The sequence below is a fragment of the Prionailurus viverrinus genome, chromosome C1 (assembly GCF_022837055.1).
Source record: "Prionailurus viverrinus isolate Anna chromosome C1, UM_Priviv_1.0, whole genome shotgun sequence".
Taxonomy (NCBI): domain Eukaryota; kingdom Metazoa; phylum Chordata; class Mammalia; order Carnivora; family Felidae; genus Prionailurus; species Prionailurus viverrinus.
Window position 1 is genome coordinate 170,445,195 of NC_062568.1, and position 25,048 is coordinate 170,470,242.

Genomic DNA, 25,048 nt, shown 5'->3' on the forward strand with positions numbered 1-25,048 from the left:
CAGAGAAGGGTAGTGTTTTCCTTTAGCCAGGACCTGACCGATGCTCATGATACTCATAATTTGTGGGCCTTGCAGACCCGAGATGAGTCAGGCTTCTTATGAGTCAGTATGTTGACAAGCCATCCTTGGCCATTCCTAGCCCATCAAAAATAGAAGTCCAGGGGAAGGGTATGAGCAGGCCAATTTAATTAGTGTGGGCTCTAAGGTACCTTAAGTTAGCCCTATTAAATTAAACCGCCTAGGGGAAAAAATAACTGTAATTATTTCCTTCTCTCCTCTATCGTTGTATATCAACTCCCTCCCAACCTCCATGCTTCTCTCATTCACAAAACAACCTTTAAACTAGGGGCTAGCATACAAACAACCGTAAACTAGGGTTCAGTATTTCCCTTCTTCTGTCCCCTTCCCGGGTGATCTCTAGGTCTCTCTACACAGAGAACACAGTGCGTCCAGAAGCATCCGTAGGGCCTTGGCTGTATTCTAATTTAGGGAGGCAGTTACACTGAGTAGAACATTATTCCAAAAATGCACTGAGTCTCTTTCCTGAACCAATGCAGATCGGTTTGCTGAGGGGCATTTCTTTTAAACGCCCCTTTTCTCTTTTCAAAAGATTAAAATGAACAAACTTTAATGGCAGGGAATTATTCTTTATTTTGTTGAAATTTAGTTCTGAGTTTTCCTACTTGAAACGTGTTTTCCCCAGGACACTGACCTATCCTTTAATTGTTTGGTGCGAGGCATGTTAGGGGGAGGGGCGTTACTTGTTTATTGGAACAGCGCAGTTAAAAAAAAAAAAAATCAACCTAGGCTAACAGTTTCAAGGCTCCCCTAAAGATGTATCCAAACAGGCAGCCAATCAGCGCTTACACAGCTTTTTCTGCTCGACTCTTTTAAAGAGACAGTGCCGACAGTGTTTTATCGTATTTAAAGAGAACGGCGCTCTAAAAGCAGTCTGAAAATGGGGGAGTCTTCCCCTATTTCTCTGGTTTCTGGTCTAATAAGGGACTCATAGTATGTACTCGGGGTTCTCAGCGTGGCAAAGAGGAGTCAGCAGCAAATAGCTGGGTCACTCTTCCAGCCCCCCCCCCCCATTTCCCATTGTACACCTGGGTCACTGACAATGGAAGCTTCCCCTCCCCCCCAAGCTCATCTCCCCCCCCCCCTTACTCCCCAATTTAGCTCCATTTATTTGAAGTTTGCAGATTTCAGTGGCGCGCATTCCACGTCGCGGGGCGCCCAGGTGATGCCCCCGTCCCCCGGAACGGTACCGTCTCCGGTGGAGAAGCCAAGGGGCTAACTAGCCAGGGCTGGCGGACCTTATAAATTTAGGAGCACTCTCCCTTTTCTTAGCACAAGTCCCCAGTCCTCTCCCTCAGGCTCCCCAAAGCACGCCAAGGACCTTTTTCGCGCGACTCCACTTTGGGGCTTTCCAAAGTATTTTAATGATGTAGTAAAGGAGCAGCCGCGCGCCTCGGCGCCGGCTCGGGCCGCCCAGCTCTCAGCGTGGAGCCCCGGGCCCGGCGCTCGGAAGGCGGACTGGGCAAGAGGGAGGACCGGGGGCGGGGCGGCTGGGGGGCGGCCTGGAGTCTGGGGTGGGGGTCGGGGTCGGAGCCCAGGGGGAGGGTAGGCAAGGGGGAGGGGGAGATAAGGGCTGGGCCGGCGCGGGCCGGGCGGGGGGGGAGGTGAGGGGCAGATAAGGGAGAGGGACGTGGCGGGAGGGAGCCGACGGCGCTCCGCTTAGGGGTCCGCGCCCCCTCCTCTCGGACGCTACCGCAGCGCCCCCCACCCCCCAGTGGTCCCCGCACGCGGAGTGGTCCCCGCTGGCCAAACCCCCTCATCGCCGGGACCTGGAGACCAGAGCTCCCCCAGCCCGATTCGAGTCCCCTCCCCACAGCTACAGAAAAGAGAGGCGCGCGCCCCCGGGTACCCCCGGCTCGGCCGCAGAAGCAGGGGCAGCGGCTCGGCAGAGGCGGCCGCAGCGGGGACTGCCGCGGCCGGGCGCTGACAGGGCGTCCCTCCCGGGCAGCCGGGCCCGCCCCCGCGCGCCGATTGGCCAAAGCGGCCATCAATCGCGGGACGTTGACGCCCGCCTCGCTTCCTCGCCCGGGTAGCCACGTTCGGTTGAGCTCCAAGTAGACCAGCGGCAGCGGCGGCGGCAGCGGTGCCGGAGGCGCAGAGGGCGGCGCAGGCGGAGCCGGGCGGGCGCGCGAGCGAGCCAGCGGGCGGCCGGGCCGGCGGGCAAGCGGCGGCGGCGGCGGCAGCGGCACCCCAGGCCGAGCCGGCGCGGGAGGAGTTCCAGGGCGATGGGGCCGCGGCCGGGGCTGACGCTTTGACAGCTGGAAAGAGCGCGGAGCCAGCGCCTGGGGGGGAGGGAGGGGAGCGCGGCGAGGAGAGCGCGAGCGGGCGAGCGAGCGAGGCCGGGGAGGGGGCCGGGAGCGAGGGGACAGCTCGGGAGCAGCCGGAGCGGTAGCGGCGGCGGCGGCGGCGAGGCTCGGCGCCTTCTTCTCTGCAAACCATGTTTGCCAAAGGCAAAGGCTCGGCGGTGCCCTCGGACGGGCAGGCTCGGGAAAAGTAAGCCCTATTTTCCAAGTGGCGGCCGCGCCGTCGCGGGGCTGCGGGAGGGCGGTGGGAGGCAGGTGGGCGGGCGGGGGCTGCTGCGCCCCGGGTCGGGCGCCGCCTGCCTGGCCCCTTCCCCGAGGCCGCGGCGGGCGGCGTGGGAGAGCCCATTGTTGGGAGGCGGCGGAGGCCGGGGCGTCGGGGGGCGCCGCCGGGGGAGGGGGCACCTGGTGGCCGCGGGGCGTGCCGGCCGCGGGGGCCCGCGGAGAGGGGTGGGCGAGGTCCCGAGCGCCGGCTTGGGCGCCCGCCGCGGCGGCCGCACTTTGCCCAGCGGGCGCGGGCAGGGGGCGCGTGGCTTCTGCAGCCCCGAAGGCTCCTTTTGTCCGCCCGCGGCGTGAGGAGTGCGTGCCGGGGGCTTTGTTCGGCCGGGAGCCCTCTCCCTTCCCTGCCCTCTGCCTCGCTGCCCGCCCCGCGCCCTCCCGGGCGCCGCGCTGGGCAGGGACGGCGGCGCCGGCTTGGCCCTGGGCTTGGGGGACAGTTGCTTGGGGGGGAGGTGGTGAGGGTGGCGCTTTGCTGCCCTCTCCAGAGCGCACTGAGCACCCCGGAGTCCGGGACTGAGTCTCCCCGGACCCACAGAGCTAGGGAGAGGGTGGCGGTGGCAACGAGTGGGTCGGGAAAAGGAGGGAGGCTCTGGGGTCGGAAGGCTTTCGAGTTTGAGAGACCTAGATGGTTTTGGCTCCGATGCCAGTTGGAAGTTCAAGTTTGGGGGCTGCTTTCCAGCCCTCACGGCTCGAGGCAACGCGTCGCCTGGTACCCACCCGATAACTGTTTCCACCCGCGTACCCACCCCACCCCCCCCCCCCCCCCCAAAGGGCATGGCCGAGCTGGCTGCTCACCTCTGGTTGGGGCCACAATGGGACAGCGCAGACAGGGCTGGAAGCCGGCTGGCAAGGTCCAGAAGCGAGCGCCCTGTGTGATCTGACGTCTTCCCTCTCTTTTTGTGCCCCCTGCCCACTTTCCAGGTTAGCTTTATACGTCTACGAATATTTACTGCACGTAGGAGCACAGAAATCTGCACAGACCTTCTTGTCAGAGGTGAGTGGAACTCCCCCCAGCCACCCAATTTCTGGACACCCCTTCTTCCCCACTATTCTTAGAGCCTTTGTTTTCAGGAGCAGCCACTGTGGCCACCATTTTGAATTTTTATCACCTTTTGGCATTTATTGTTAGTTGGTCTTCACAGCCTTTTGGCTCTGGGAAGCCCCCAGCGCACCCTTCCTCTCTGCTCCTCTAAGTGGTCTCTGCTCTCTGCTTTCCAGATTCGATGGGAAAAAAACATCACGTTGGGAGAACCGCCTGGGTTTTTGCACTCGTGGTGGTGGTAAGTTTGCGTGATAGTTTTGTGTGTGTGTTTGTTTTGTTCTGAGCCCAGGATCCTAGTGAACAAAGACGGGAGGCGTGGAACAGACCCCCATGCCTTAGCCCTCAGTCTTGGCACAGAACAGGGCACCTGCAGGCGCTCAGACCAGAACTGGTGAAGGAGGAGAAGGGCAGGAGAGGCTGGTGCCTGAAGTTTTTGCCTTCTCTTTCTCCTCCTATTGAGAAGCGACTAAATCGTGCCTAGTGTTCGTACAGAAACTCTTTTACTTTTCTGTCTCTCCCTGGGGTACCAAGCAGGGGCTTGAAAAAACCTTGAAGGATTTTTGTCAGTTCTGCATGCTGCTTTAATTAGAGGGAGTGGGGGCGGGGTGGGGTGGAGAGGATACCAGGTCTGTGTTACAACTGGCCTGTCCCTTCCTTTTTCTTCTGTGAGTTTGAAACCTTGAGAGAGCAAATCTACTGGGGCCTTTCCCAGGCACACTCAGAAAAAGCAAGAAGGGGCTGCCACTTCCTTTAAAGATACTGATTCAGACTGATTGGACCTTCCTCTCCTCTGTGGGCCCTACCCCCAGCATCCCTAAAGCCACAAAGTTTCGTTTTAGGGAGAACCTTAACTGATTGGTGTTGACCTCTCAGAGTGCATGTAGTTTCCTGGCTCTCCCTTATTTGTGACCCTTTCCTGGGGCCCTTCAGGGTGGGACCTCAGCAGGTGTGATCTCCTTGTTGGTTTTGCAGCAGGCAGGAGGCGGCTTAGGGGTCAGCAGGAGTGAATTGCTGTGAGTGTAAGAGCTGGATGTTTTGCGGGACCGATTGGTGGAGTCTTTGACATCCTTTTGAAAAGGACAAGAAAGCAGAGTGGCTTTTGATATTTTGGTGGGAGTTCAGAAGGGTCCCTGTGCCATGTCTTGGGATCTTAGCGCGTTTACCTGACCACCAGTTCAGGCTACTGTTTCAAGTTTCTTTGAATCGAAATGCGGGGGGATGAAGTGTCTGTTCTAACTTGCACAGAGAAAATGAGTTTTTAATTACTTCTGCCAACCTCGGAACTGCCGTGCTGTGGCGTAAGGGTTCTACCTGTAGGAGTGGGTGATGGGTTCTCTGGTGGTTTTTGGAGAGGACTGTGTGAGCGGGGTTGGTGTGTCTGATCATCGTGAATTTTGCAGAAACTTGGGCTCATAGGTAGAAGTTACTGAGAAGGAGCTGCGGAGTTTTTAGTGTTGGAAGTCTTCGGTGTGTGGCGGAGTTAAACGTGTGCAGCTTCAGGGGACAGAAAGGAATGTTTTTGAGCCTCCTTCTGCAGCTACTGGAAGCCCCCGATTTTCTTGTTCCATCCGTAATCCCTCTCGCAGTCTTCTCCCGCCTTGTCTCAGCCCCAGGAACGTGGAGAGCAGTGGTGGCTCTGAGTGGCTGTGGTCTGGTTAGTTAGAAGTTGCCTTGCGCTACTTGACAAATGAGCCGAGGCTCTCTAGGTGGGAGGAAGCAGTGGCCCTGATTCTAAGAGGGTCAGGCCACGGGATTCACACCCCTTGAATGGTATGGCTCCTCCGATGACACTGGCAGAGCTGGCTGTTTGTGATGGGGACAGGAGCACCAGACCAGGAGTCAGACTTAGGCTCTGGGGCCCGTTTCCTTCAAGTGGGTGCCCAGCCCTGGGCCTTGGGCTCCTAACCCAGAGGCCCTTACTAATACCAAATACCGGGGTTTGTATAAGGTTTTACTGGCTGACAGGTGATTTGTCTGTTCTCAGGTGATACAGTGTTAGAATGACCATACAAAATCTTGGAGGGGGATGAGGCAGGGAGGTCTAGGCTTTCCCCCTGACCCCACTCCCCTCTGGCTAGATGGGTGGACTGAGGCCTCTCTGAGGAGGGCTATTTCAACATGAAAGGACAAGATACTTGGTTGTCTATAACATACTCTTCTTTGCCTAATTGATATGCATTCTTTGAGTGGGGGAATGGTTCTTGCATAAGAATTCCTTGGGGGAGGGCCTGGATGGGAGTAGGGGTGAGCTGGGAGGGGCGGGGGTGTGGGCTCTTGGCTCTGGGATTAAGAACCTGTACGTTCCCTTTCTTGCCAGTCACCCAGATTGCTACACGTATGAATCATAGTCCTGACTTTGACAGTTTAACCTTTTTATGAAACGTAGCCGTTTAAGTTGGGGAGGGGGTTGGTGAGAGGAATACAGCTGAAAGGGGAGGCGTGGATTCTTATCTACATTCCTACGTGTCCTATCTGGGCACCCCCGGGGACGGCTTGTACTAATCTGTCCAAACTTCAGTTGCCCCGTGTATAAAGTAGGGGTAAAGTCACCCACCTTGTAACACCGTGGTAGTTACGGGTAGTGTCGTGGGTGAGAGGCATCCGGCACATGGTAGGCACCCGATAGAACTGACACTCTTACTACAGATGTCTGGCTTGCCAGAAGAAGTCGGTCCATTTTGTTTTCAAGCCCGAGTTTGCTCAATAAAGGCTGGGGGTGTGGGATTGAGCCTCTGGGAGACCTGGTGCTGTTAGCACCGCACGTTGTGCACTTGTCGTTGGGACACAAGTGATAATTAGTAACCTGATCTTATTTTGTGTTTCGATTTGCAGCGTATTTTGGGACCTTTACTGTGCAGCTCCTGAAAGGCGAGACACTTGTGAACATTCGAGTGAAGCAAAAGCCTTTCATGATTACGTGAGTAACAAATTTTTAATCCTGGCAATAATTACAGGGTTGGAGAGCTCTAACTTCTCTAGTACCAGAAGCAAATACACAGCCAATTGGCAGTGGTCTTTGTTTTCTCCGTGCCTTTCTTTTTGTTCTGCTCCCTTCCCTGCTGCCCTTGCCCCGTTCTAACTTGGTGAACGGTATTTCATAATGTTGTGATTATGCAAAAGAGTGTAGATACCTATCTGGAGAATTAAATGGTGTTGATCGGGGCTCAGCCATGTGAGGGTTATGTTCAGAGTGGACAGTTAGCTGGGAAGAGACCGAGCCTCCTTGGTATTGGTTTAATTCAAAAATGTACCACCGCCACGACAGAAAAGCAACTATGAAACTTGTGCTTGGGTGTTTGAGTGAGCATTGGTGAAATGGACTCTTGCATTACTTTCCAGGGAGCAGTCTTTTCAATTACGTTTTGGGTTGTGTGTGGGGTGTGTGTGTGTGTGTGTGTGTGTGTGTGTATGTATGTATGTATGTGTGTGTGTTGGGGGGGCTCATGCTGTGTCCACTAAGACCATGTATGCTTTCAGGTCCTTGGCTGCTCCATAATCTCGTGTTCAGAACGTTCTTGTGAAGGTAGTTAATTTCATCATATCATAGTGCTTGCTTCGCTATCATTCATCCCCTACCTGGATGAGTTTCTTAAGATTTATGAAACGCTTATAAGAGCGATGTCTACCGCATATCCATCTCCCATGGCAGTGCCCCTCAAAAAAAAATATTGGATTCCAAACATGGGTTGGAGTCAGAATTTATGATCAGATGAAACACGATCTTGGGGAGATGGGAGATGGAAGGGGAAGTGTCTGCAATTCTTCCCAGCCTCTTTCCAGTCTTTGCTTCCCATTGGCCTGGTAGATGGGTGTGTGTGTGTGTGTGTGTGTGTGTGTGTGTGCGCGCGCGTGTGCGGGCGTGAACGCATGGCCACGCACATGCAGGCAGAGAAGAGGGGGTTCATTTGATCTTGTACTTTTTTCATGAGGTGGGTAGGAATGGTCTCCAAGCTCTCGAGTATTGAAGTTGGTTTCTTTTAACGTCCTCAAGGCCCACCCACTTGGCCAGGCCGTGTGTGTCCCCTGCGTGCAGAGGTTGAAACTGACTTAGGACACCGGAACCTAAGTTGCATTTCACAAGTGGTCAAATCCCATTTCCATGAATATCTTTACAGTGAAGATTTCCCCTGAAATACAGGGAGTTAGAGACTCAGCTGGAGGCTCACTGGTTTTAAGAATATTCAACGTGATGCAATTTTGTTATGACTAAAAAGTTAATGCCCTTGGAACAGAATGCTGAGGAAATTGACCAGTTCATGTACCCTCTCCAGGGTTGCAAAAGAGAAGCTGGTGAATGGTACTTATGGCCTGGTAAACTTTTAGTAGTGCAAGGTGAGGTGAGGTGACTGGTTCTTTTATGGTGTGGTTCTTATGGGAAAATCTGTGGTGATGATCATAGGGTTTCCTGAGCTGGAGGTTGGCTGAGGAGGCCAGAAGGTACATTAGCCATATAAAAAATAGTTAGTGAATTAGTGAATTTGACCTTTCTACTTAGGAAAAGTCTTGCTTTTTCTCTGTTTTTTTTTTTTTTTTGAACCTACGGAGAGCTGATTCCTGTGTGGCCAATCTTTGCTGTGCAAATGGTTTCATTTTTAAGAGTTGGGGAGAGAGGTGGACGTGCCTATGTCAAATAAATCTCTTGATATAGGGTGTCTGTGCTATCTTTTGCAAGCTGTGAGAAAAGTTAATTTTTTAAAAATATATTTATTTATTTTTGAGAGCGAGTGTGCCAGCCGGCAGTGGAGCGGGTGGGTGCGCGGGGTGTGTGTGCAGAGAACAGAGGATCCGAAGCAGGCTCTGCCTTAACAGCAGTGAACCTGTTGCAGGGCTCAAACTGGAACCTTGAGATCATGACCTGAGCCGAAGTCTGATGCTCAACTGACTGAGCCACCCAGGCACCCCAGAAGTTAATAATTTCTAACAAAGTTTTGTGCTCTGGTAAAGGGTGTGAGGTTCTGGCCATTTGTGGTTTGGTCTGCCATCTTGAAGCAATATGGATGGCAGCGAAAGCTTGTGTGGGTTTGCTTTCAATAATTTGTTAAGGAATAGTGTCAGAATTATGCTGTGAAGTTGGCATAGACTTGATTGAAGTCACGCTGATTGAGGACCAGAGTTCGCGGGTTTTGGGGTCAAAACTCTTTTTCCTAGGTTGGAATCCACTTGGTTTCATTGGTCTGAGAGGCAGGTTGTGATAAATGAGGACGGGGAGGGAACATCTGTATTGTGAAGGCATTAAGGGGTGGTTTGGGGTTGCAGGGGTGACAGAGAAGCAACTGGAAAATTAAGAGAAATTTGAGAAAATTAAGAAAAGGAACTCTCTTTTCTCATTGTCCTTCTCCAATCTTCATGTGTTCTATTTCCATGGCTACTGTCTAGTTAGCCCTCATTCCTGCTTGCTAGAATTATTGCTGTTGTCTCTTTCCAGACTCTTCCTCTAGTTTGGAATGCATGCCTCTCCTATCCATTCAAATCCTGGCCATTTTTTTAAACTTTTTTGTAGACTTTTATGATAACTTTTATGATCGTTTTCTGCACACTTTGATCACTCCATCTCACTGCCCATGGAAACCATCTATACAGAGCCTTGTTGGCAGCTTTCCATGGGCTGGGGCCTTGTGCTTGCTGAGTGCTTTGGTTCAGTCTCATTTCAAGCCGCCAGGGGCCAGGTGAGAGAAGGAATTGTTACCTCCATTTGCAGATGAGGAAACTGAGGCACAGAGAGGTTAATTCACAGCCGGTATCTGGTAGAATGAGGGTCCAGACACGGGCCATAACTGACTCCAGAATCGGTGCTCCTAACACTGGCTCAGTGCTGCGGGACCATGGCAAGTGCCCTGTTGGCTCCTGTTCCGATTGACTTCTCATTCAGATTTGTCTTTCCAACCACAGCTTATTAATTTTTTCCATGCCAGAGACCTTTCATGTATATACAGAGCTATTCATCTGTGTAACTCTCCCATAATGCCTTGCACATAGTAGGCATGGGTGCTAGTTGAATGAAGGGGTTAAGGAACTATGGGTAAGAAAAAATAGGTAATTTGGGGTCACTGAGTATCCTGGCCTGGAATAGCCAATGGCATATTGGAAGATGTTCTTTTGGCGACTTCACTTTTGCGGGGTGATCTTGAGCCTGGTGCCTCTAATGTGCATTAGCTAGTTACCTGGCATCTTGTAAAAGAGTGGGCAGCAACTGACTTTCCTTTTTCAATTAAGATGATTCACAGATCACCATAGTTTGTGGGGGAGCCTGTCAGCCCAGGTACCTGCTCAAGCCTTGGTGAGGGGCAGGGGTGAGGAGGGAGTGCCCGACTGCTGCTGGGCTAGAAGGGACCTCGACTGGGAAGATCCTGGTCTCCACTCGCTTAGGGAAATGACTTTGTGTTCCTGGCAAATTGTCTCCCCTTCTTGGCAACGGGCCCAGGGGTCTTAAAGGCTCCTCTCACGTCAAGGCCGGACCCTAGGAGCTGGAATGAACCAGGTGATTCGGGGGTTTAAATTTTCTTTGAATTGGTGAGTTTTTATTTGAGTCACAGTCTGTTTCCCCACTGACACACCGGGCACATTATCTGTAAGCATGAGCCCCTGATGTTGACTGCATGTAACGTGGAGCATTAGGACATTTGGTGCGCGAGTGGACTTTTCTGAGAAATTGGTTTGTCTTAAGTCAGAACAGCCGTGAGGCCCCGGGAGGAGGCTTACGGGGACTCTACTGTGGTTTCCTCTCCCGGCTAGAGCGTTGGGTCTCAGAGTATTGATGAACGCCCTTGGGTGCCATTGGGTCCACTGAGACGCTGCTGTCTGGGTCCTGGCCTCCTTTTGTGGAGTGGACACTCCCAGTGCTACCTGTGTCTCTTACTTTGGGCCCAGTGGTGTCCTGGCTGCCTTCTCCACTTGGCTCTCCTCCAGGGTCAGTGGGGGTGCTAGAAACAGGTGTCTGTGGTGCCTTCTTGGCTACCAGCAGTCCTTTCCCTCCTTAAGGTAGCTAATTGTATGTTTTCTTCTTGGCAGCAAGGAACGAGTGGAGTAGACAGGGCCCGGGGTTGGCTTCAGTGCCGAAGGTGCCAGAGAGCAGTGGTGGCTCCTTGCGCTGCTCATGTGACCGTAGTTCTTAGAACGCTTTTTCAGCACATGCTTGTGGTCTGGCCTCACAGGGGCCTTACTGGCCAGGTTTTATTCTTAGATTTCATCCCCATTTCACAGATAAGAACACTGAGGCCTGGAGTTTAGATAGTTTGTCCAAGGGCATGTAGCCAGGGGGCAGAGCTGGGACTAGATGTTAGTCCTTCGAGTTCTACCTCTCAGCCTTTGACGGCGCTTATTTGATACAGAATTCCTGCTAAACGGAGGGAACGTTTGTGCATTTGACCCCAAGTGTGCCCCTATACAGTCACTGCAGAAACGCATTCAGCAGAGAATTAGACTGAAGCCCCTGAGAGGTAAATTGCAGAGTCACTGGCAGAGGTGGGACTGGAGCTCGGGAAGGGAGTTTGTTATGGTACAGTGGCTCTTTTGGCAGGGAAAATGTGATAAAAGCTATGGCCTTTCCTTCCAGAAAATACATGCGTCCCCACAAAGGAGACTTTGTGCCTGGTTTTGGGAGGTGCACGGATTGCTGCCTCTAACCCCAGCCCCTCTGTGATTCCCGGGGAAGAACTCGGGGAGTGTACTACACATGGAATCCCATGACCTTGGCTAGTGTTGAGCCTCAGTTTCTCTGCTCTGAAGACCTGAGGTCCCTTTCTGCTCTGCCATTGGGAGCCCCCGACTCAGCAGGGCTGGCTCCCTTACCCCCTGTGCCTCTGCAACAGGACTCTGCTGACCCCCTAGCCCCCAGCTGTGAACCTGTCTCCAGGCAGTGGGGGGCAGGTGGGGGGATTAGGAAAGTGCCCCAGAGGCCTAGGCGTGGACGAGAGCTGAGGTATTTGTGGCTCTGTGGCAGGGGTCCAGCGTCCTTGGTGGGTTCGAAATAGCAAAGTGATATTTGAGAGGGCTCTCCTTGGATGTGCTGAGCTGGGGTTCCTGCCAGGCGGGGAGTGTCCACGCCTGCCAGAACCCTTTGGGGGCAGGGGCATGAGAGGACGGCAGTGCGGGCAGAATGGGAGGGGAAGGGCTGAGGCCCGGCCCGAGGAGCTGGGGAGTGCTCTCCCCAGAGATAAGCCAGCCTAGCCATCTGCCCAGAGGTCCTGGCAAGTTCATAGCAGTTGCCTTTGGCTCTGACCCTTGGCGCCCTTGTGTGGCAGATTAAAAAAACAAAACATAACACAGTTATTTTTCCCCACCCCCACCCCCCTTGGAGCTTAGACTTTGTGTTGCATCCTTTCTTGGGGCTCCCACCCCGTTTGCTGCAATTCCTCTAACCCCAGAGGCTGCCAGACTCCTCCATCGGTAGCTAATTAAACACTAAATGAGTAACTGGAATTGCATTTTGCCAGAACCCAGGCTGTGCGGCCACCTTAATGGGTTTCAAGTGGCGGCAAGACCCCAAATTGCAAATCCTTGCCCTTTATTTCAAGGCAGGAGGTGGGGCTGGGGCAGGGGTGGGGGTAGAGTGGCAGGGACCCAAACACAGTTTTTGGCAGTGGTCACTTCATTTGAACTCCAAGACCAGCCGTGTGCACGTCTTTGCATAATGCCATCTTTGTTAGCTAAGCATTTGCAAACTTGGACCAAGAGTTAGTTCTGTGCCAGCCGCTGCTCTGAAGGAGCCAGAGACACTCAGTCCTCCTCGAAGTGTCCCTTAGGCTGTCTTAATTTTCCAAGGGAAGCAGGTTCTCTAGTGGAGACCTCAGGCCAGGGCTGCCTTGCCCTCTTCCCTCGACCTTCCTGCCTCTGTGTGTGAGTGTGTGTGTGTGTGTTTTAAGCCTTAAGAGGGAGACATGGAAGGGAGGTGTGTGTGCTTGAGGGCCTGTCAGCCAAGATAACAGAAATGTTACACTAGCTGTAGCCTTTATAATAGCGTCTAGGGTTTAGAGTATTTAGAAAAATTAATCTTTTTTAGCTTGGTAATAATTCTGACCACGGCACAAGTGCATTAGATGATTCACATAAACTTCTTTAATACATGTTGCTAGGAGCTTACAGCAAATAGACAATAACGATTGTTTGTTTTTGATTCGCCAGGGTAATGGGGTTTTCTGTAGCCTCGGCGAGATGAGTTTTAGAAATGTTTCTCTCCCGTGTTATGCTTTTCTCTACCCGGGTCTTGAATCCTCTGGGTTTTGAAGGGTTTGGGCTCAGACTGATGACTGGGATGCACACCTAAGTTCCATTCCTCACTGTCGTTTCCTGGCAGGGTGGAGTTTCAGATCTCAGTTTCCCCATCTGTAGAGTGGGCGAGTGGTGGTCCCTTCGCGTGGTGGTTTTGAGAGTTTTGTACTATCACGTATGCGGGATGGTTGTCTCTCTGTGGCTTGTGCTTGGTGAGTTTATCTCCTTTCTCTTTTGCAGCCCTAAGGTTTTTTTCCCCCAAAACTTTTATTTATTTTATTTTATTTATTTATTTATTAAAAAAAATTTTTTTTTTTTTTAACATTTATTTATTTTTGAGACAGAGAGAGAGCATGAACAGGGGCGGGTCAGAGAAAGAGGGAGACACAGAATCTGAAACAGGCTCCAGGCTCTGAGCTGTCAGCACAGAGCCCGACGCGGGGCTCGAACCCACGGACCGCGAGATCATGACCCGAGCCGAAGTCGGACGCTTAACCGACTGAGCCACCCAGGCGCCCCTCCCCCCAAAACTTTTAATATGATAGAGACAACAGCATCCTTTCCTGGGAGAGCAAGCTGACTGAGGGACCTGGACACTTGAATTTCCCAGTGATGCTCTCCAGTGCCTGGGCTCCCCGAATGTATCATGGAGTCTTTCCCTCCATACCAGCTAGCTGTCTTGTCTCACCCCCACACCCCTGCAAGGGGCAGAGTAGGCAGTACTACCGCAAGCTGGCACTGATAAATGCTCCCCTAAGATGTCGGCACCCCTTATCTGTGTTGGACAGAGGCGTCCCGTCCCACATAGTGAAATGGTAAGACCCAGAGGGGCTTGCGACTTGGCATCAGCAGAAATCTGGATTCAAATTTTGGCCCACACCCCTTGTTACCGGGGGGAGCCTTCACTCCTCAGGGTCCCTTCTCGACTGTGAAGTAGGCACAAGGGTCGTCCTTGCTCAGCCCCACCATGGAGTGGTTGAGAGAAAGGCATGGAAACCCGTCTAGCGAGGTCAGTGGTGCTGTGATGTGCTGTGTAGATGCTTATAGGGATGAACGGGATTGAAAGCGCCAAGTTGGGATCTTGTCATCGCCTTTGGTACGTATCCCACCCTTGCCTGCCTCAGGTCTCACTTGACTTTTTGATTGAGCAAGGAGTCCCAGAAGGGAGCCTTAGGACGTGAGCTTGGGAGGGGATGTGTCTCCATGGCAGGTCCTTGGGAAGCCAGTGCTGGTACATTGGCTGCTTTCTCCTCTGACTTCCTGCGGAGCTTGAGTGAGACATTGGTCATTTGGCTCCCGGGCCAGGAGCAGAAGACACTGCTGAGTTTCGCGGGGTTGATCCAGCTGAATTACTGAGTGCTTGCTCTGCTTACTGTCTCGTTGAAGAGACAGATGCAGCCCAGGATGTGATAAGTACTTAGAAAGCCTTGTGCGGAGAGATCTTGGTCTTTCGAGAGATCAGGATGCAGTCAGGACAGATGGTGGGAGAAGGGAAGCGGTCCCACTCTCGGTGGTGGCCAGGAAACGTATTTAATGTATATGTACATGGCGGGATCGCAAGTGATGGAACTGGAGGTCACCTAGGCATCTTACAGATAGGTAAACTGAGGTCCAGAGAGGAAAGATGCCCCACCTGAGGTGACCGGTAGGTCTCAAACCTACAAAGCCAATCAGGATCCAGGACATTTATCTTTGCTTCGTGCTGCCTTGCTGCACCTGTAAGCTGTGCAGACTCGGGTGCTTTAATTAGCCTCTCTGTTTCTCAGTTTCCTCAGGTAGAAAATGGGGTTGATAGAGTATACCCACCTCATAAGGCCGTCGTGGGGATTAAATGAGCTTATGTGCTTGCACACATCCCGTATGTAATAGGGCCTGGCACAGAATAAGCACCGTGTCAGCGTGCTAGCATGACCTCACCTTGGGCCCTGTGTGGATCCTGGCTTTCTCATGGCCAAAAGGGAGGCAGCAGCAGAATGGTCTTGGTGTGAGAGGTGTGTGTGTGTGGACATGAACCATCATAGGCTGCCTCACCTGTTGATTAGCGCTCTGGATCTGTGGCTCTGAATCTACCTTCTTCAAGTACCCTTGGGCATTTGGAGGGTGAGGGTCGCACCTGCAGCCTCCAGACTGGCCCCAGCACTGTGAGGATGTAATGAGATGACATTCATGGGCATTCTGGGCTGGCAGCAGGACTGTGTTGTTCGGTCAGCGTCCGTTTTTCTCCTCTGCTGGCCACTTCTCTTGATCTAGGAGTCTGGAACTTTCCCCTGCCCCCTCTGACCCTTCCTGTGGTCCCTGCTTGGTACCACCGGAGATGGGGTGTTTGCTCCCCTGCCCGCAGGCCCTCTGTAGAGCAGATGCCAGCCTGGAGTGTGGCTGTCTCCCCACCAGACCTGCCAGGACCACCCCCACTGGGGACACCCCCTCCTTTTCTTCCTTCTTTTTTTTCTCTCCCCGGGAACTTATTTGCTACTTGCTGCCCGGCAGGAGGATGATTTGAGTCAAGGTTGTATCTCTTCCCTTCCCAACTGGTAGATTAAAAGCTCTTGAGGGCAGGGGCTCTTACCTTCACCCTGTTTGTGCTACCCCCCACTCCCGGGGCCTATTGCAGAGTCTTGAATAAATCCCGAGATTGGTGAGCTAGACTCCGGGCCTTGAGAAGAGAGAAAGGTCTGATCCCTGCCCTGGGATCAAGCGTGTTAAATACACGTTTTAATGGAGATGGACAAGTGGCACATGGTAACACATTGTTTTGCAAACTGTGAGTTGTGACCCATTAGTGCCTTGGGAAATCAACTTAGTGGGTCACGACTGGCAATTACAAAAAATGAAACAACTGTATCACACAGAGGAAGCGTAAGTATTGTTTGGGGGAACTTCTATTTTCAGTGATTTATGCGTGCCCGTAAATAAACGTCGCGTCCTGGGCTTGCGAGGTAAAATTTGTCTCCTTGTGGGTCTCAGTCTAAACTTTGAAAGCCGCTGGCTCAGAGGGGGCTGAGATGGAATCTTGCGACCCACGGGTGACGTCAGCCAAGCGACAGACGGTTGCTGACCTCAGTTTCCAGCTCTGTAATAAGGAGGGAATTATTCCCACCTCTGAGGGTTCTTGGGAGAACTGTTTCCCCACCATGTCTTTCACTTCCAGACTGGTGCCTCAGGGCTCACTTGGTGGCTGCCAGTGGTGTTTGCTGCCCTGTTCTTTGTGCAGAGAATATGAGCAAAGTGCCCGGCAGGTGCTTGCCAAGTGCTGAATGAGCAGTAGCTCCCACCTAAAGTCTGCAGCTTGTCCCTGCCGGCTGGCCACAGGGCAGCTCCCCGTGCCTCCCCTCCTCCGGGTCCTGGCCCTCCATGGAGGGTGCTGTCGGAACACCTGCAGGGCTCAGGCTACAGCAAGGGTCTTGAGAATAGGTCTCCAGGCATCCTGTCTGACCCAGGTTGGCCCAGCTTCCTAAATTCTCTGTCCCCTCCCGGTGACAGCTGTTTGCACAGCTCCCGAGGCAGGCTTTGTGTCTCCCGTTCTTTGTGTGTTTGGGTGAAGCGCCTGACATTTCACTTCTGTTTCACAGTCCTCTGACCTTAAGAAGCACGGCTGCTCCCTGGGGCCCCTGTCTGAGGCTTTCCTCTGATCCTTCCTTCCCCGTCACAAAAGGCTGTTTGAGAGAGCAGGCTCTGGGGTGGCAGACCTCCCCTATGCCCGGGATGCTGGCTGCAGCTTTGAGAGCTCTTGGGATAGACAGAGCGTGGCTTTGCAGACTGGACCGGGAGGGCGGTGGATGGCGGGCAGTTGCTCCCAGGTGTCCACTGCATGCCTGGCTCTGTGCTGGCGGTGGGGATGAGGGCAGGGTCATGGACGGTGCCTGGGATTTGCACTTGGCTGACCAGAGTTCAAGTTCTGATTCTTTCAGATAGCCGTGAGTAAGTCCTCTGGCCTCCCTGAGCCTTGGTTCATCTGATCCGAAATGATGTGAGACGAGGCCTGGATTTTTTTTTCTGCCTCTCCAGCATTTTAGAAGTCGGGTGAGAGCGCGTGAAGATGCTTTTTGTTAGTGGTGGTCGCCTGTTGAGAAGGCTTTTTGGAATGTGAACAGACCATCCGATCACGGACTGTGTATTAAGAAGCAATGTCTCAGTTAACAGATGGGGGACACCGAGGCCCGGAGTAGGATGTTAACACAGCAAGTCTGCGGCTGGACAGATACCCGATTCCCGCGGCAGCCGCCGAGCGTAGAAAACCTTTCCTTCCGAGGCTGGCGCCTGTGTCTGTGCCGCCCGTTAGGAATTTCGCAGCTTTCTTTGGGAGATGCCGTGGGCTTCCTGTGGCTTTGGCCATCCGTGGCCTGTGCCGAGGGGGGCAGACGGCCCGGCGGGCAGGCCTGGTGTCGGGCGTGTGCACGCTGCTGTTCTTTTCTCGCTGTCTTTTAGAAGGCTTCCAGTAGCAAATGTTATCCTCCCTCTGGAGGCCCTTCCTCTTGGCAGCGCTGGCCTCCCGCCGCCCGCCAGCTCCCGCTCGTCGAGCCCACTTGTGTTACACGAGGCCGCCCTGGCCCACGGCTCTGCTCGCGGGTGTCGCTGCGGATCTCCGGGCTGGCGAGCCGCTTCGGAAGGGGATTTTACAGCATGACAGGGAATTTCAGCCACCACGTTATCTCCGAATTGGCCAATTGATGGTTTCAGCAGAGCATTTCAGCATCGGGGAAGCCAATACAATTTGAGTTAGTTGTGATGGCTGCCACTTTAAATACCGCGGTGAATTTCTGTCAGCGAGCTAATGCGTGGAATAGGGAATTGCAGAAAACTTGATCACCAGAGTGCATCAGTCGATTCTGACCCCAAGCTATAGAAAATGAACTGAAATCTAGTTGACTGTCGCCACATACTTTCTTTGGCATTATTTAGCTAGCAGCATCTTTGTCAAAGGGAACTTGAAGAGAAGAGATGAGGTAAAAATCACGGTGTTGGACTCTGGCCGCCGCGATTTTAGGGAGCAGCGATCTTCCATGGGAGGCTGAGCCGTCGGGTTGGGGTGGCGGTTTCTTGCCAAGAGATAAGTAACTAAACTACCTAAACCACGGCGCTGTGGCTTAATAATAATTCGTTATTTGTTTAGTGAAGGAAACTGGTATTTATTGAGCACTTACTGTGTGCCAAGACCTTGAGAAAAGTATTCTTATTCAATCCTTGTCCATTGGGGGCAACATAGGGGACAGGATATTTATTCTTCACATTTCAGGAAGTAAGAACTGTTGAGAACAACGAACAAGTTTGAGTGCTAATTGTGTGTCAGGCACTGTTCTGAGCCCTTTAGGTTTTTTGTTTTTTAAATGTTTATTTTGAGAGAGAGAGAGAGAGAGAGAGAGAGAGAGAGAGAGAGAATCCTAAGCAGGCTCCGTGCTGCCTGCGCAGAGCCCGATGCGGTACTCAGTCCCATGAACCGTGATACCATGACCTGAGCCGAGATCAAGAGTTGGATGTCTAGCCGCCTGAGCCACCTAGGTGCCCCTGAGCCCTTTAGGTTTTATCTCTTCTTGTACTCCAAACAGCCCAACGCATTATGTTTGGTTTTCCTTCCTATTTTGTAGAAGAGGAAACAGACACAGTAGAGGGATTCAGTAATGTTGAAGGTGGACATAAAATGAAAGTGGTCTTCATTACCATACCATGCTGCCTCCCCGAGAATCAGTACCAGATTCGACATCTTTGTTGCCTGATTAACTGATGACCCATCGCCCAGCCCAGGGTAGTTTGATACTGGCACTGGGAGGAGTAGCTGGAGGGGGTCTTCGGGGAGATGGGCAAGCTGAAGCCTTGCTTGTGGGGTCGGGTGGTGCCTTACCCAGCTGGTTTTCAGTGACCTCAACCAGGAGGGAGGTCTCTTGCTCTGGGCTTGCCTACCCTAATGAAGAGTTTCCCCTTCTCTTCACATACACCTGCCTCCATGCCTGAAAATATTTCATTTGCAAATAGATTGCATGCATCGAGTCACCATTTTAATGAAGAAGTAGGAAAGACAAGAACTATAGAGTTGCTGATTAGAGCTTCCTGCCAGCTTAGGGGACCCAGTGTGAGCATACCAGGTTGGTAGAATTTTAGTCAACACAACACGTTGGGAATTTCGGTTCCATTTCGGTTGAGGTAGACTTGATTTTTGTGGAGCCTAAAAAAATGCCAGCCATGCTTCAGAGTCTGCAGTGGAGTTTTCAAGAGACCATGACCCTCTGCACTTCCTCCACTCACCTAGCAATGTAAGAGGCTCCTTCTAGGCTTATTCTGGGATGGCCAGGGTTGGGCTTTGTGGAGGGAGGTGCCTCATTTTTTCCCCCTAGGGAGTCAGGAAGGGTCATGATGCCGAGTTTGCTCTGGGTCATTCTTCCAAGTGCAGGCTGCTCCGAGCTTCCCTGTGAGGAGAACCCACCTGCGGGAATGGGTGTCCCAAGGAGCATACGAAGCCTTCTGTGTAGAAGGCTGCCATCTCCAGCAGGTGCTCCTGAGACTCCCCCTCCCTCCCCAGTAAGAACCGTGCTCCCTACCGTTCTGAGCTGACATCCAGTGGTGGTGGGGGGGGGGGGGTGATGCATCACTGGACAGAAATCCTCTTTCACAACCAAACCGCCCCCCTTACTAGCCGCGTAACCTTCGATCGGCCATTGTCTTCTCTCTGGGCCTCAGTGTCGTAATCCGTAGCATGGGGACAGTGAGGGACACAAAAGTGATTTCTGAAACCGTGGTGACCAGCGTTTGTCACACGTTTACCCTGGGCCAGGCACCGTACGTGGACGTGACGTTTAATCCCTGTAACTCTCTACAAGGCAATGGCTATCTTTATAGCCTTTGGACAGGGAAACTGAGGCTTAACTGATGACGAAGTCATTAAATAAAGGAATCAGGATTTGAACCCAGGGCCTCCTCCCTCCTTTTGAGCCATGCTGCTGGTTTCACAAACTTTTGGATGACGTTAGGAGTTGGGGGCTGTGGGGGTAAAAATGCACTTTGAAAGAAGTGTGGATCATTTCAGTAGAAACCTGTAACCGTATGTCTTTAAACAACCACAGAAAAAAGATGTCAGTGACGGTTTGCTTCCCAGGGAGGTGAACGCAGACAAACCTATTTTGACTGTTAACTTATTTTGTTGCTTAAAAGCCAGTGACATGCAGCGTTGGATTTATTTTTCTTCACAGCGTTTAAGTGTTTGCCACTTCGTGAGTGACGTGTGTGAATGGGGGGATTGCCTGTACTTTGGGGATGCATTTCAGGCTTTTGCCTTAAGAGGGACCTGGGAGAAGGTGTGTGAGGTGCCCCTGGAGCCAGAGCCGAGCAGTGGCTCGAGGGCCTTGTGCGGACCTGTGTCTCAGGGTGTTGCTGGAGCCAGAGCTCGCTCTGGAGTTGGGGTCACGGTGGAGAACCGATCGCAGGAGTCTTTGTGACTGGAAGCCTAAATATTTATTCTGTTCTGTCCCTAATGAAAACAAATTGTCAACAGTTGTTCAGTAACTGACTAAATTAAAATCTGTAATTAGTCAATTAGATTAAAGAGTTGGCACAACCTGATTGTATCATGCTGGTTAGGTTATTAAGAGAAAGGGTGTGATTTTTAATTACTGAATGCTAATTTTGACAGTTTCAAATAGAAACAGACGTGTTTTTCCCCCCTTTCCCTAATTCTGAATGGTTTGGAAAGTAAAGACACTCCATGTGTAAATTATAGTTTTTTGTTTTTGTTTTTTGTTTTTTGTTTTTTGAAGGAAAATAATCCAAGAAGGCCCTGCCATGGAGTAGGGGGATTTTAGTTAAGGGGCCACATTGGATTTCATTGATTGGGTTAGCTGGAAATCCTTACCTTCTTGAGGGATGGATGGCCTGGCGTTCGGCAGCTCTGTTTTTGCTTTAAATGAGAAGTTGAATTTCAGCTTCAAGCAGTCAAGTCATTGGGTTAGAGTTCTTTTTAGGGTCCTCCCCATGTCTCTCCTCTCAAGGGGCTTTTTTGACCAGCACCCCAGAAGCGACGGGCAGCAGGAGACCGATCCAGTGAGGAAGCAGCTGTGTGTGTGAAGTGTGGTGGGACTCCACGGGACTCAGACACCGGCAGACATGGATAACCATATCTGACTTTATTTTATAGAGTACTTTCCCGCATACAGGGCAGCCCGGTGAGAGCGACAGCCGGGATGAAAGTTCTTAGTGCTTCTGCTTTATGGCTGAGGAGAGCTGAAGGCCGAGGAAGGAGGAAGCCAGGGGTGGGTGTGCAGGCAGGATGGACAGGTGGGTGGGGACAGGGTTGTGCACAGGCGGCCAGGAGTTCTGGCAGGGCAGAGAGGAGAGAGGGGCTTCTTGCTTGCCAGGAAGATGGGATCAGGAGGGAGGGCCGGCTGGTGGATTTAGAGGTGTAGAAAGCCAGCGGAGAGTTTAGGTTGAATGGAGTCCGCTGACTTGAAAATGGAGCAAGTCCTTCTGTTTTGCTTCTCTGGGGGATGCTGTCTCTCTGCCTTCCCTGCAAACACTAGAATACGGAGTGGGGGCAGTCTTGGAACTGGGGGTGAGATCTGAGCTGCTTCCAGACCCTGACACAGCCTGGATCCCCTCAACTGCCAGAAGGGCCTTCCCGTCTCCCCGCCCTCCTCCTCAGCTCCTGGGAGGTCACATGTGGTTGGCCCTGGAGGCATAAGGAACATGGTATCTGGAGAGCCTCAAGCCTTAGAAGAGGTCCAGGGGCCACTGCAGGAAGGCCACCCAGCCCTAACCTCTCCTTGCCCCAGTCCTGTGCTTAGTGACTATGGGTTGAGACTCTAAACCCGCGTCCCCAGCCGAGGGGCTGCTGTCTCCTTATGGCCCACTGGGCATCCTCCCTGTCTTGGAAAAACTATCCCAAACCCTGTGCCTCCAGGAACCACACTGGATGGTGGTGTTGATACGGTGCATAAGCTCTACTTTTTGCTGTCTTAAGTTTTCCATGATCCATTTGGGAAGCACTGGTTAAAATGGCCTTTGGTTTTCAAGATTTAATATTAAAGCTGTTGATGAGCCGGGATGAGTCTTTTTTAAAAGGAAGCAGTTTTGCTGTTTGCATTTGATAGATGTATGGGATGCTTGGGAACCACAGTGCAGAGAAGAAGGTGAAGCAGTCTGGGCTCTAATCCCATTAGGGCTTTTGCTTGTAGCGTGACCTGTGCTCCTTGCTTAACTGAGCCTCAGTGTCCTCATCTGGAAAACGGGTTGCACTCAGCTTGCATTACTGTTTTGAGGCGAGGATGCTGGGCACCTTAGAGGATGCCCAGTAGGTATTTCTGGAATGAAAGAACGGGAGGCTGAAAAGTAGCCAGTGCTCTTGGGAAAGTATCCCTGCTTAGGGAGCTGCACCAGGTATGTTTAGACCCACAAGTAAGTGAGAGGAGCCGAATTAAAAGCAGGAAGTATTTACAAGTGGTGGATTGGTGTGTGTTCTGAGTTTGGAATTGCTCTTTCAGACCCAGGATCCATAGCCAAGGTTAAAGAGGCGGCGTGTGTGTGTGTGTGTGTGTGTGTGTGTGTGTGTGTGTGTGTGTAGTGGCAAATAGAAGAAAGGAAGTGACATTGCTAGGAGAGAGTTTATTTTAAAGCTTCCCCACTGATAGATTTGTAGTCCTGGGTAAATAGGGAAGCTTGTAAAACTTGATTCATTTTCTTCCTGAAGTCTGTTTTTGCTGGGGAGTGGGGGTGCGAACAGAGCCTCCAAGAGAACCACATGCTTTTAGATTAGAAGTGTTTGTGTGTCTCCAGCACACCGTGGACAAGGCCGGAGCCGTGTTCTCACCTCCATCCTCTGCCCCCAAATCATCTTTCCCTTCCCAGGACAGAGTGCCTGTTGCTGGGCTTTGCTCTGGTCTCATCTAGGGATGAGTGAGGACTTCCTGCACTCGGGATGACTTCCTACTTCCTTCCTGGCCTGTGCTGCCCAGAGCAGATTGGGCTTGCTCTTTTCTTTCGGTAAGGAAACACATTCTCCCTCGTCCCTGCCCAGGCCTGTTCTGGATACATGGACAGGCAGCCTGGGCAACCACTGGCCAGCTAGGAAGCTAGGGTGTGTCCTAAACTGAAGGCCCATGTGAGCTGTTCAGGAATTAGAAGTTACTGCTCCTGGGAAACCAGTGCAGAAATGGAAAGATGGTCAGCAGGGAGAGGTGAGAAGGTGGTTGACCTCGTATGTTCGGGAAAAAAAAAATTGAGGGAATTTTGGAATGTTGACTGTGTATTTTTGTTGTTAGGGTGGAGTGTGAACCTTGAGACTTAGATACCAAACATTGCCAGGCTGTAGTTAAGGAAGGGAAGGGCTGGGCTCCCTACCTCAGGGCCTTTGCACAGGCTTTTCCTCCTTGCTTGAAGCACTTTCCTCCATTCTTTTCCCCCTTGGGGATCTCTATTCATTTTTCATGTCTCAGTTCGGATGTCTCCAAATTCTAAAGAATGCCTCATGATCATCTTTGAGCCATTGGGCAGGGCCCATAAACTTGAGGGCTTTTGACACCTGATGGATATTCCAGTTCATATTTGTGGACTGAAAGTGATCAGGAAGTACCAGGAGGCTACCCACCTCCCGGGGCCCCGTCTGTGCATTTAAATGGCTTCCTTCTGAAGCCTTAATGTCCTCAGCACATGTCCCAAGTTTTGTTGCCCTGGCCTTGCTGTGCGCCTTTCTTTTCTGAAATAGATCTTGGACGTATTAATGGAGCTTCCGATATGAAATGTCCTCAGAGATGTGTGGAAAAATGCTCAGTGTTCAGTTAGCCCAACCTTTGGCCAACTGTTGAGGCCTCTGAGGCTGAAAGCCCTGTGACTCTTCTCCTGCCTGGGTTTTGCATTTTGTACAGAGGCTTGGGGGGAGGGTGGGCAGGGACCCAGCCTGGAATCCTGAACACCGTCCCTCGGCTGGTGCCTTAGTGTGGTGTTAACCTAGGATCATGGGCAATAGCCTGGTTTTGATTCTTCTAACTCTCCTGCTTATCTGGGCAGGAATATTTCCTGATTTGACCCCCTGTAACTCAGAGTTGGTGACGATTTTATCCGGCCACACAAGCCTACAGTTGGCCTTTGCATTATCTGAGAAGACGGTTTGCTTAGCCAGGAGGACAAACAAGATTTGGGGATGAGGGGGTGGTCAGGACTTGGGCCACAGGACTTTGAGCAGTGGAGCTCTTAATCTGTTCTCCGTGGAGGGCCAGCCACACCCTAGGGAGGGGCTGCCGAGTTCTAAGCCTTCTAAGCCAGCGGTTCAAGCTCTTCCAAAGGCTTGAAATCACTTCCCTTTAAACACCACCTCCTGTTAAGACCGTCCTGATGGTGCCAGTTCGTGAGGACATTTTATCCCAAATCTACTGAGGGGTCAGAGCAGATAGTTGTTTTTCTTGGATCCGTACAGTTTAGTCTTTTATCCTCAGAGAGTTGGTGCTTCTGAGGTGTGGTGACAGACGGGACAGCAGCCAATCATTTACCCTCACAGAACTCACAGACTATTCTTCCCCTTTCTGTGGGGTTTTTGTGTGTTAAGGTGCTAATTGCATGGCTGTGAATGGCAGTTACAACCTGCAGGTTCAGGTGAGCTTGCCTGCCCCCTCTCCGCCCCCCCCCCCCCCCCCCCCCCAGGAGAGCACCAGAGAGCCTTCCTGGCCTCCCATGATGGGAAGAGCCTTGAGGTCATTTGTGCCCCAGCCCGCCCTAGCCCTCTGGCCCGTCCCAGACTTCTGGACTGGCTCCTTGGAGTTAACTGACTGCTCACTTCTTTCTCTCTGAAGTTTTGGTAAGCGATACCTCCCTGGTCCCAGGCTCGGTCTGCAGCTCTACACAGCTGAGTCCCTTGGGGGCCTTGTCAAGGTAGGGTGAAGAGTTTGGAGAAAGTGATGATTGTGCCTTGGACACAGAAGAGGCGGAACAAAAATGTCCTTGCATGACTGTTACTCTAGAAGTTTTCTTTAAAAATTGGTTATTGGAAACACAAATCCGCAAGAACATAAACTACGAAAGGAGAGATACGCTGACATAAGGACGCTTTCAGGGGCCTCCGTTCTCTTAGACCTGAGTTAAGTTTTCTAGGCTTTACCAGACACACAAATGCCCCTCCTCGTGGTTGGGGCGTGGACATTGCAGCCAGGCCCGGGCTACCTCCAAGGCACAG

The 25,048-nt window shown here is 52.1% G+C and overlaps 1 protein-coding gene across 2 annotated transcripts in view; it reads left to right on the plus strand.

Moving 5' to 3' along the window:
* Nucleotides 1–2,392: 2,392 nt before the first annotated feature.
* The window catches only part of SSBP3 (single stranded DNA binding protein 3), a 164,408-nt gene continuing 141,752 nt past the window's right edge, over nt 2,393–25,048 (plus strand). Inside the window, exons 1-4 of one of the 2 annotated variants that reach the window (XM_047871910.1) lie at nt 2,393–2,571; nt 3,579–3,651; nt 3,876–3,937; nt 6,532–6,616. In XM_047871910.1, coding sequence (XP_047727866.1) covers nt 2,516–2,571; nt 3,579–3,651; nt 3,876–3,937; nt 6,532–6,616 — 276 coding nt within the window. In that variant the 5' untranslated portion in view covers nt 2,393–2,515. The remainder of the gene's footprint in view (nt 2,572–3,578; nt 3,652–3,875; nt 3,938–6,531; nt 6,617–25,048) is intronic. The other variant, XM_047871911.1, reaches the window with a different exon arrangement.